Below are 13,011 nucleotides of genomic sequence, written 5' to 3' on the forward strand. Positions count from 1 at the left end.
AGACACGATCTTCCTGCACGTCGACCGTCCCATCCGGTCTTCTGTATAAAATCTTTCCTGGGATTCTCCAACTCCTGTGGCGAATTGTTCATGAAATCCTCCACAGAGGCAATTACCTCCAGATAACTCGCGAGAGTAATCAGCTCCTTGTCTGTTCTTCGATTCTTCATTGAATAGGGCTTGATGTGGTAAGCTGATTGGCGGTTCATCGCGATCTTCCATTCGTGATCATCAACGATGATCGTATTCTGAGCAGAATATTTCAACGGAAATTTCTCCCAAATAATATCTAGAGGTTTCACGTCGACCAATCCATATTGAGTTCCCACTGTAACCATCTCGCGAGCTGTCAACTGAAACGCAATTTTGTAGAAGGGATAATTCATTAGTCCCAGTCCACGTAATGTCGCAGCAGTCCAGTTCCTGCTCCTTTCGGACCAAATGACGATTTCATAATAAAGATATACTCGGCGTAAAAATCCGGATAAATTTGGCCGACACGCTTCGACGGAGGGAAATGATGCCACATTTGGATTGCAGAGGGTATGTTCAAGATCGAGGACCAAAAGTTTCTTGTTAAGTCTGTCAACTGGGAAATATAGACCTCGTGGTTGAAATGATGATATCCTATCTTGAATACCGTGAGGGCACCAGTTATCGCACGGTTAAGAAAAATTTGCAAGTTAATAATGGATCATTCGCGTTTCATGCATTAATTAATGAGTCTGATGGTTTCAATGTGAAGTCTGATATTTTTTTACTGCAAAAATGATAGATTTTTATCGAAATTCCACTAAATTCAATAAATATTGACGAAAACTGAACACCGTTCCCAGTCGGTAGTGATCGGACGCCCCAAACCGACCCACTGCAGTTCTCGGACACTAGGCATGTAGTTATCGGACGAAGTGAATTACAAGAGGTTGATCAAAAGAAATAGAGGAAATAACTCATAACAAACATCCGTACAATAGTTTTACTATTTTCCCAACAGTCATAAACCTTTAAAAATTAACACCAATCAATGATAAGGTACAAATATTTAATATACGTACGTAATATACATACGTACAATAGTTTTACTATTTTCCCAACAGTCATAAACCTTTAAAAATTAACATCAATCAATGATAAGGTACAAATACTTAATATAATGAAGGTTTATTCGTTATTGTTCTCTGGAAAGAATTTTTGCTGGGGGGCTGTTGGTATCTTTGTCCTCTCCGAGGCTATCATCCAATAATTCCTTTTTAATTTTTCTGGCCACATCGGGCTCCTCTCCTTTTATTTTACTTTCCACTGGTTTTTTCCTTTTTATGCCTCTCTTTTTAGCCACAATACTGGGACTCCTCTTCTTGGCTTTGGCCAATTCTTCCTTCTTCTGCTTTTCTGCCAACATCTTCTCCTTCTTGATTGAACGAGCCACTTTTTTTCGTACACTTCCCCCAAGACACACTCAGGACCTGGTTGAATAATTTCAGGTGCTGTTTTCCCCCTTTTCTTATCAAACAATGTTGACTTGGGAATATTGTATTCTTTGCTCACTGCTCCTAGTGTTCTCCCTGAATTCACGGCCTCCAGAGCTCTTCGTAAATCATCCTTGCTGTATTGTGATCTTGATTTTTTAGTTTTAGTCGTTTTTTCAGGCGTGGACCTAGAAGATAGAAAAAGTGGGTCAATTTCTCGATTCTACTATTTTGTTTTTTATTTTCATCATTGTTCTCATCATCAAATAATTAAAAGATTAACAAAAAAACCGTTTCAAAGAGAATACCGGCACTTGACAGAATGGATCTTTCGAGGTTAGAAGGCGAATAAATGACCGTGCGTTAACTGCGGTAGCCCACACTCGGGGCTTGCAGATTCCGGAAATGTGATTTCTTTCATAAAAAAAAATATTTTCTTCCTTTTTTTGATGTGTATGTATTCTAGATCTATCCCTCAACCTATACAAATTAATTCGAATCAATTTTCTACTCACATTTTGCTGGTATATCCTTGTGAAACCTCCAGGAAACTCAGCCTTCGCCTACTACATCACACTTGACGAACACATCAGTCACCAGACGGTCAGATAAAATATCTTCGTATTAATTACACACAATTATTTCAATATTCAAAAAAATTGTGACTTGTAGACCACTCATTCAACTCGACAAAGAGACAAGGCTAAATGGCCGTCGATGATTAGCTATATTTGATAAATGCCAAATTCCGTCGTTAGAGCGCTCGATTTCCGATAACAGGGGTTCGTGCGATAACTGGTGCCCTCACGGTATCAGCACCATAGATTGCGGGGTTTGCTGGTGTGAATATCTCAGCAGCAGTCGGATCCTTCCTTTTGTTGGCAGTTGGTTTCTGAGAGGTGCCCGCATTCGTTGGGAGTGCGGGTAGAGCTCTCGATGAAGAGAATAATTGGAGGATGATGTGAGTGTCGGTGGAGACGTCACATATGGCCGCACTGTCCTCAATGATTTTATCTGAATGGAAAAAAAATTTTATCGAACGAATGGAATTATAAATATGTTTTCGCACATTTGGCAAAAATTGAAAAGGAAATCGCGAAGCATGAGCTGCAGAATTTTATTTGAAATTCTATCGGAATTTCATTTTTTCGTGTGCAAATTTCTCAATTGCAAACGTTTTTTTTAAACATAAGCAAAATTAATTGACAAAAAAAATACTTTTATCTTTCTATTCAAATTTTTCTGTTGAGATTTTTTATATAGACATTCCTCCGCATGTTTTTTAAGGTTTTTTTAGTCCTTCTACATTTCAAGTGAAGGTAAAAACTTTGAGGAATTGCAATCGAAAAATTTTCATTGGAAAAAAATCTATTATTTTTTTTTCTACTGAAAATGATCCAATTCAGAGAATTGCGCAGGAAAACTGGAATTTCACAGCAAATGTGCAAGGATTTTTCATTTTATTTTCTTCGTCTGTGGGGGATTAATTATTTTTTCTTTTCAGATTTACCTTCTTCGGCATCAATGGGGCGGAAATGACGGCTAAATATGCCCCTAATTGGCGGAAATAGGTCAAGAACCTCATCAAAGTGGAAGAATCCATCTAGATTCGGCCCATTTTGGGGTCTGATGGGCGGCTCATGTCGTACTACGCGGACATTTCCTTGATTCGGCCCATTCTGGTTTCTGATGAGCGGCGCATAACGTACTACGTGAACATTCCCTTGATTCGGCCCATTCTGGTTTCGGAGGAGCGGCGCATGACGTGCTACGCCAACATTGCCTTGGTTTAACGCATTCTGACGTATGACGCATGACGTCCTTCGTCTTGATCCATCTCAAATAGTCTGTTTCAAGATCCCTCGTACTAACAAAAGAACTTGTTGTCTTCACTGAACACTATCGAACATACTCTCAACCAATTCATTCGCTAGAAAAGTCCTTTATTTATGCAGAAACAGTCGGAGTGACGTGCACCCTTCAAGGAACCCCTCGTTGCTGCCGCTATGTCGCGACCATGTCAGAATGGTTTTCGGTTTTGGTTAGAATTCTCCCCACTCCCATGGTAGGAGCTACGAACTCGGAATAGTGGGGGTAAAACCGAAGGCCACTCTCATACGGTCGCGACGATACGCGCCTACGGTATGGTCAGGCTGAGGAGCAGGGTTGCCATATATTTCAGAGGTCTCATCGCCAGTGATCCGCTTCTACATTGCCCAAATCGCTCAAGGTCGCCGCTAGTGTCACCAGAAAATAGCCCATTTTTGTGTAATTTTTTTTCAGCAGATGAAAACTATTTTCATTTAAATAACGAAAGCTATCGATTAGTAAGAAAAACAGCCACTAGTATTTTCATTTTTTTATAACATTGATAAACTAATTGAAATTACGAGCTCAGGATGTGATTAATCGAAAAATGCAAAAGACAAAAAATGTAAAACTCATTGAAATCTTTAAAACAGAATTTCATAAAAAATTGAAAAAAGTTGACCGTTTCCTCACAAATCGCGAAAAAGGCCCCTTCAAAGGCCTTTTTAGTGTTTTTCTTATATGTGCCCCACTTGAAATGCAAAAAACCAGTAGAAAAATTTGTTCTACGTATCAATATCTATCGAATAAAAAAAAAATTAGCCACTAGTACGTCAAGAATCACTTAGTGAACGCAAATGGGGGCTGTTTTCAGCTCTATACTCTTTTCTGTGGGAAGAGCTTTGCAGCTAGCGAGACTTAGAGTAATTTTAAGAGTAAGTGTAAGATGAGATCCACTACCTACGTGGACCGGAATAGTCGAAGAGCGATATTCAGTTTAATTTTTATTTTCAAGAGTTTACCAAGTAGTTGCTGTTGTGGAACCGTTTGAAAAGTTATCATTAGCATTAAATCCGTGTTCTGTGTACAATTATTTCGAATATTCTTGCACTTGTGGAGCAGAGTGCTTTAGCACCCTATGGACAACGGACCTGCCATCTGAACGAGCAAACCACCAGCTTGGGACGTAACAGCCGATACCCTCTGTGGGGCTGGGTTGGGCATGTACATTACATTGGTAAATTACACTGTTTTTTACCGACGTAATTTACGTAAATTACCTCGGCGAGTTTTTTTGCATTTTTTACATTACTTCGAAAAGCTTGCAATTTTCGGTTATTAGAATATTTTATTTTATTTCGACGGACGAAGACGCAGTATTGTACACATAAATATCATAAAAAATAGTATATTATGTCCCGAGGACAGATAAACCACGAATTTTAACTTCACTTTTTTCGGTTAGAACGCGGATCTCAGTACTTGGGGCATAAAATATTATTTTATGTCCCTAAGACCGTAAAACCGCAATTCTAACATTGATTCCCTCGGTTAAATCGCGTTTTTCGGGTCCGGAGACAAAATATTGTACGTCACAAGGCGATAAAACAATTTTCTGACTCCTGTGATCACGATCCTCGCCTTCGGCTCGAATTATAAAGCCACATTCGCCAGATAATCATTTTATCGCCTGATGACATAATATACTAATGTGTCATTCGCGATTGCAACGTAGATGTGGGAGCCATCAAGTGGCCTCTAAACTAACTCTTGAGGGGGCAACCAATGAGATCCCTAGAAAGAAACCAATCATGGAGCCCAACCAATGAGATCAAGGAGTACCCAGTAATCTCATTAGTTGCCCGCTAAGAGTAGTTAGTGTAAAGACCACTTGATGGCTCCCACAGCTAGGTTGCGATCACAAATGTAAACGGTGGCGTCGATTTGTGACTAGTGCGAATTTACAGTACTCCTTACAAAGCTTCGCTGACAGTCCTTATGACACAATATACTATCTCGCTGTTCTTTTATCTTCGTTCTTAGTCCACGAAGACGTCACTTCTTTGTGTATCTTTTTGTTGATACTCTTTTTGCCGCAATGTATTTAATAAACTATTGTTTATTATTCAACGGGCATATATACTTTACAATATGAACAGCGATCGATGTGTTCTATTTTACAATCAACACTTTAAATCATACATATTTGCTCCTGACTGTGTCAGGTATTGAATAGTGAAAATTTTCGATATGCGACGGTCATCATAGTCATCATATAGTATCGGTTGATTTTCCAACATTTCGAAAAGATTAGACGAGAAGATAGGGTTCCACCATAAAGTTATCAACATTTATTGTCTTCATATCCAGTTCCTCTACAGAAGGGATGCATTCATTAATGACTTCTACCCGGACATCTTCAATGTTTTTCTTCCGATTGTAAATTTGAATAATTTAGAACTCGTCTACGTACAAAATACGGAAGTCACCGATTGTCACAGTTGCCATCGTCCATTCATTCGTTAGCTCTCTTTACTAGCGCCATCGCTGAATAAGATTTAACGAGTACCTATGCGGAGTAATACACTACATGAGAAAACAGATTTACTGGATATTGAAATAAAATCTGCAAATGATTGAAATCATAGCATATTTTGTTTTCAAGAGTTCTTTACATTTTTCAGAGTAGGTAGTGAAAGTTCAAAAATGCTAAAAGCGCTCAGAGATAGTGGATTTTGAGTCATCGCTGTAAAAATTAGCATGTTTGTCTGAAATTGCTTATCAGCCTTATACCAGTTCGATTTATATGTCGCTGAGCTGATGAGATCACTCTCAGAAATTATGGTATTCCCACCCCAGCAGTAAGCAACTAATTGGAACAAAATGCTCAACAGCGCCAGAATAGTTTGTCCAGCAGGAATGGGATTATTAAGGCTGACTGTTTTTGTCTTAGAGAATTAGCAATGAAGGAACAAAAATAATGCAGCTGATGTTCACGGCTACCCTACGATTAATGAAATACTTACAACGAATAAGTGGATTCCAGTAAGGGATATCATTACCACACTTGAAACTAATTGTGGAAATAGAATAATTCCGTACACACTTTGCATTACGTCCACCATTCTAGAACTCGTTAGTTCACGTATTAGACCTCGGAAATTCATATGTATAAATTTTCCAATGAACTATTACCGGGCAATCTGTTGATAATGTTGAATACAATAGATCAATTCTTGATTTGGACTTGAATTGAATTTCTCCATGTCAATTTGGGAACACGCAAAATTTTTTGATTTTTCACTCGCTGATATCTCACTGAAAGCAGAATATATATAACTCCGACAACATTTCCTTAGACGAAAGTTGAGTATTTTCAATTGAGTGGAAATATGAAACGTCAGGCACATAACCAAACAGTCGTTCGCTATAACAGTGAAGGTCACGACTGTGAACATCAAATAATCTGTCACCAACAGGATCCAAAAATTCCACGTCTCAACAAAACTTCTTAAGCAAGTATAACTGTAACATCAGCAATAAAATGTTTTTGCGCAAAAGAGCATTCGGCATTGATATACCCGATTAAGACATCATTGAGTGTTCTTCGATCCTCGTTCAAACACTCTAAGTAGAAAAACATTTCACAGAATAGTGCGTCTAGTATCCATACTATAGTGAATAATTTTGATAGTCTGATGGTTTCTGACACGATCTTATCTCTGTAAAGAGCTGAAAGGAAATGATTATTGCAGATTATGAACACTGTTTTTGTAGTAAAGTGGTCAATAGACTAAAGTTGACTTGGCTCGTCGATGAAATTTCATTGAAAAAATCTGAGAACCTTAAAACAATAGCGACATTTTTGAAATATAGATAGGAAAGGAAATATCATTAAACGATAGTCTCTCTCAAATGTTGAAAAATTTATGGAAAATTGAATAAATGAATATATTAACTCAAACTGATTGACCATTTGGTTATTGATTGCTCATGTGTTTGAGGCAAATCACCAGTTTCTTCAGAGCATGGGAGAGTTCTCTCCCATAGAAGGGTAGTGGCTTACCACTGAGCGTCAAATACTTCAAGTTGAATGTGATATATGTTCCAGTGGACAGGGATGTGTGAGCCATATCTGAACTTCTCAACGAAGTTCCGATCCAACAATGAAGTCTCATCAGACGACAACTGTTACATTATGGCGATTTCGCGTCTAGCTTATGAATAATTCACTGATGTCATTAGAAGGTGTCATTATTCATTCATGGTAACAATATTATATGCAACAATTTTTGCAAGCGAATATTCATCATTCGGGTAAGTATCATGAAATAATAGTGAATACGTTACATTGATGCATATGGCTCATGAAATTTCAATGAAGAAAGAATGAAAGAGGGGATTCCCACCTGAGAATAGGAAGAAAAGAGCGGAGCAATCGATTTTCTCTGTCTGGGCACTATCGCTGAACTTGTAAGTTGTGTCAGTCTATACCTCATGCACGGAGGGGATAGAGGTACCTCTGTTCTCCATGGATGGCACGGAAAGTGCTGAAGACGGCTATAGTCTAGAGTATTCTCCTTATTATACTATGTCGGAGGTAGGGTAAGCTACCCAGTAGATGGACACTGCTCTATAGATGGACGAGCTACTTTTGGATAGGAAATTACGCAAAAAAATACTGAAATGTGAATTGTTGCTTTGAATTTTCACTAACTGTTGTGATTCTTAACCCCTGAGTGACGATTCTTTTTCGATCAATTTTTTTTTCAATTGCTAAAAAACAAACGTCCATCTACCGGGCGGTTTTCTTAGGCTTCCATCTACTGGGCAGTTTACCCTAGTGTAATAACCATTTTTTATCGTTATTTTACATCGCTTCAACTAGAGATGGAAATGCGTCACATGACCCATCATATGACGGTCATGTGACCGTCATTGACGGTCACATGACGGCTGTCACAATTCCCCCTCCCCCTTCTGTGACTGTCACAACCTGTCAAGAAAAAATGTTCATCTATATAGATGAAACTTTATTTTTTTCTCGGTCAATTTTCAGTTGAATTCCTTTTGTATTGGCCTATTCCGAATTTTGAAATGGAAATCACGTTTTTTTTCAATCCATATAGATGAAACTATTTTGTTTTATTCATGACTGTCACAAATTGGAAATTAGTTATGACCGTCATTATGCAACTATATAGATGGTTTGACAACAATTTGGTTACAAATGATTTGTGACAATCATTTGTAGTTGGAAAATTTGTGCATCACATGACCGTCATTTTTTGGTCATATGACGCGACCGAAAAAATGGCGGTCATTTTGCATCTCTAGCTTCAACCCGGTTAGGGTATACTGCGATGATGATCAAGACTTTAAATGGTTAGATCGCACCATTCTACCCGGCCGGGATTTGAACTTGGAACCTTTTGCATGTGAGGCAACGAACTTACACTGAGAAAAAAAATTACTTTTGCCGAGTAAATTTACTAACTACCAGAAAATCCACACATTTCAAATCCGAATAGGGGAGGATGGGGCAAAACGGTCCCCCTTCAATCGTCAATATTTTCCGATTGAATAATCCGATTGGGAAGAGTTAGAGCTCGTTTTGAAGAATGAAAAATTATCTTCAAAATGAAGTTGAAACTGGGAATTTTCACAATGTCATTCACAAGTTATTGACAATTGAAGGGGGGCCGTTTTGCCCCACCCTCCCCTATTTATATACATTTACTTGGCAGAAGTAATTTTTTTTCTCAGTGTACCCATTGCGCCAAGCCACCGGGATAATAAGCATTTAATGTGTAGATCTATCAAAAGCAGTGGCAATGGACCAATTTATTCAATAAACTGTTATTTATTATGCAATGAGCTAATAACTTCGCAGTATTTTAGACTGAAATTCATATATTGAAAATAACATTACATATAATTCTGTTTTGGAATAACGTCGTGAAGAACCTATCAAAAATTATATACATCTTTATAAGAATCTCGTTCTAATACGGCTTCCATGTCATTTTCAACAACAAACAACTTAAGTGACAGTCCGCAATAGTGTAAAATATCGCATAGCAACGGAAAAAATCTGAAAAGTTCGGATAATTGGATACCTCCGTCGGAAGAATGTACTCAAATACAAACCGTAGTAACTTGAGGCATGTCCAAATGAATAAAACCGTACGCTGAGTAGATATATTCATGTTGAGTTTGAATCATTATTAATAGGATCATAGTTTTTATGGATGTATTAAATTCTGTCCACGAACACTCGTAAGCTGCCTGACGTACTCCAGCGATCTATTGAAACATTACGGATGGTAATTCTTATTGATATGATACTCAAAAAGCTGTAATTTTTTTCATTGCCTCATCATTCAGACGTTGAGAACATGCGCAAAACATCAAAGTTTGTAGAACGATGGCACTCGCGTGCACAGCATTTTTACCGACATCCCCCCAATTACTCTCTGCAAGTCGCTGCAACCAAACAGTAATGTGATACAACAGTTGTAATTAACACAATGCGTTGTAACTCAACCACAAAGTTTAAGATACATATTGCAGACTATAAAGACAGGTGCATAGATCTATTCCATTAATAAGTACAGTGGCAAGTAGTATTGGATTGTATATCTTCTCCAAGAAGTGGACGTATCTACAATAAATACATTTAGTGAAAGCGATGAAAAATCATTTTCTGATAATGAATATGCTAACCCAAACAATTCCAAATGTTCATCAATATTTCTTTTTAATCGCTGGATAATCTTTGTTGGACCGTATGACCGCATCTGTGTAATGGGACAGATATGGCGGACGTCATTTCCGAGTATCTGAAAATAACTATGCAAATTTTGAGTGGCTGAAGCCACCCTAATATAATGAGACTTCATAAAATCGGGAACACGTCACTTGGAATTGGATGGCTAAGTGCGTTGTGATCTGAGCAAAAACGGCATCTGCTGCCAGCCAGTAGAGACCTAAGAAAAATATTCCGACTGTCTCTAGGGCGATGCAGAAAAAGAATGGCCTCACAGAAGTCAATGTGAAAGGATAATTTGCGGGATAGACAGTCTCCGAAAATTCAAAGGAATAATTTGATCCAGAGCAATAAAACTGCAAATATCCCCTGAAAGAAAATTACATCGTTATTCGCGATCGCAACGTAGATGTGGGAGCCATCAAGTGATCTCTCCACTAACTACTCTTGGCGGGCAACCAATGAGATCACTGGATTCTCTTTGTTCTCATTTGTTGAGCTCCATCATTGATTCCCTCCGAGGGATCTCATTGGTTGCCACCCAAGAGTAGTTAGTTTAGAGACCACTTGATGGCTCCCACATCTACGTTGTGATCGCGAATTGCTGAATGTTTATGGCTGGAGGATGAGAGGGTATAATCTTAAAGTTACCTGATCGGCAATAGGACATACGCTGTGAGAAGTAGCCCAACTATTACGCTGTATATAATTCTGAAATGGCGTGCTGCTTGAGCATCCTTCATCATACACTCTGTTATAGTATTGCGGGATACTTGAATTTTCCAACGAAGGTAACATAATCGTATTAAGTCATACAACTCTCGGCGATATATCCATATTCGAAAGCCCTATGGAAAATTTCAAGTATTCCGCCATGTTATTTTTGTCAAACTTGTGTAGATGGCTACACGGAACAATATATGTGGGCCACAAAATTTTTAATATTCCACCATTGTGACGATATATGAATTGTCGTTATGATATACTTGATTCCGTGTGGGTATGGATAAGTCGATTAAAAATCCTTGATCGTACTTTGAATATACTCAAAAAACCAGAGAAGCAAGCTGCGGCAATTTCAATAGTTAACATGGAATCCGTTTGTACAAATCCCAAAGCATTACGTATATCACTGATTAAGGCGAAACATAATCCTCCTCCTCCGAAAATGAACGGGATGACTTCCCAATAAGGCCATTTGGGTTGGTCCAGTGTGAAAACGTGACGTATTGAATACAACCCTGTCAGTTGTAGAATAATTAGATCACCACCAAGGTAATATTCAAAACCCGATTGTAATACTTCCGAATTATCTGTACACTTTGACATTTCCGTGGTGTTTGTCGCGATGAGAAACTCTAAAGTATATGGTGCGCTAATTCATCCGATTGATGTAATGAGCAATGAATATTTAATACGATGATGCGAAGGAGCGCAACTCATGCACTCAATGACGGACAATTCTCCTGCATTATTATCACCTTCAGATCAATGTTTCTCAATTAAACCATAGTTTCACATGCTGGAACCAACTATATAATGTATAAGATCCAACTTGTATACCATTAATCGATGAGTGAAAATCGAGAAGGAATCATACACTGCGCATAATGGCTGATTCGCATTGTTCGATAAGAATACTGAAAAAAATAGATCACGTTAATAATGAAGTATTTTTCCACACACCAGCGCGAGGATGTTGTTCTTTGCTCGCCGTTGAGCGGGAAGAAAGCGAACACTTCTCGCGCTATAATGAAAAATCGCTCCCTTGGACGGAAAATACTAATTACTTCTTGCCCTTGGGTGGGACATATTCAATATTCATAGTCACTGTGAATTTGGAGCAAGCGAGGTGAAGGTACTAATTGGGAATGAAATCGTTTGCGAAGGACGAATGGAAATTGAAACTAAGATGACTAGACGCCCGGTGGCTTGGCGCGGTAAGTTCGTTGCCTCAGATGCGAAAGGTTCCGAGTTCAAATTCCGGCCGGGTAGAATGGTGCGATCTAACCATTTAAAGTCTTGATCATCATCGCAGTATACTCTAACCGGGTCGAAGCGATGTAAAATAACGATAAAAAAAAGGTGACTAGACACGTCGTTTCAGGTGTGTGGCTAACACTATAAAAAAGTGTATGATGATATACAACCTTTGTTGTTTAAATGCACGATATGTTACTGTGTTGAAATGCTTTCTATCACTGAACACCAGATACTGCGTGTTGAATGTTATAAGTTTCAATTGCGAGCGGAGCGTGAGCCATATCCAATCTTCTCACTGAAGTTTCGACTCCACAATGAAGTCGTGTTAAATGACGGCTGTTCCATTGAAGCGACTTGCTGTCTAGTTTATAAACAATTCAGTGATGTGCTGATGAGTCGTCATCATCCATTTATGAGAATAATGTTATATGCAGCAATTTTTGCAAGAGAATATCCGTAATTCATGTAGAGATTGTGAAATAAAAATGAATACTCATCATTATTGCATATGAATCATGAATGAATAACAAGATACGGATAAGGGAGGGCATTCCTACCGGGGAATAGGAGGAAAATAATGGAGCGATCGATTCCCTCTGACTGCCAGATAGTGGCGACAGTAAGCTCGCGCGAGTGGTTCACCCTACTTTGGTGGAAAAAGTACTGCGTCTGACTTTCACCCAGGGTTGGGCATCTCGGACTGGCGGCAGTTTTTTACGTGACGACGTAAAAAACCGGTAATTTACCTACAGGGCGTAATAAATGTAAAAAATGTGAAAAACTCATTATTACATATAACCTTACAATTAACAAAGAGATAGTCAAATTTCAAATGTCACGAGGGTCACAAAGGGGACGATCAAACTTCACGAGAGTATCGTATTCCTTTGTGACCATTGTGACTCGCAATGTTTGACCCTCTTGCGATTTGCTCATTCCGTTGTATAACGTTGGAACATAACCATTGTGACATTCAACCCTCAT

The 13,011-nt window shown here is 38.5% G+C and overlaps 1 protein-coding gene and 1 long non-coding RNA gene across 2 annotated transcripts; both read right to left on the reverse strand.

Moving 5' to 3' along the window:
- Positions 1–950: 950 nt before the first annotated feature.
- Positions 951–2,445, reverse strand: LOC107037173. Its single transcript, XR_001460810.1, has 2 exons — positions 1,982–2,445; positions 951–1,654 (listed from the first exon to the last, which is right to left on the reverse strand). It is a non-coding gene; the product is annotated as an uncharacterized LOC107037173 (long non-coding RNA).
- Positions 2,446–9,318: 6,873 nt separating this feature from the next.
- On the reverse strand, positions 9,319–11,423 carry LOC107037190 (odorant receptor 13a). The gene is made up of 8 exons (XM_029126051.1): positions 11,080–11,423; positions 10,696–10,892; positions 10,197–10,413; positions 10,002–10,117; positions 9,840–9,939; positions 9,651–9,761; positions 9,435–9,581; positions 9,319–9,369 (listed from the first exon to the last, which is right to left on the reverse strand). Exons 1-8 carry the CDS (start codon positions 11,371–11,373, stop codon positions 9,319–9,321), a joined length of 1,233 nt encoding a protein of 410 aa, XP_028981884.1. The 5' UTR covers positions 11,374–11,423.
- Between the last annotated feature and the right edge of the window lie 1,588 nt (positions 11,424–13,011).

This window comes from Diachasma alloeum, unplaced genomic scaffold, assembly GCF_001412515.2.
Source record: "Diachasma alloeum isolate Michigan unplaced genomic scaffold, Dall2.0 Dall_scaffold_00214, whole genome shotgun sequence".
Taxonomy (NCBI): Eukaryota; Metazoa; Arthropoda; class Insecta; order Hymenoptera; family Braconidae; genus Diachasma; species Diachasma alloeum.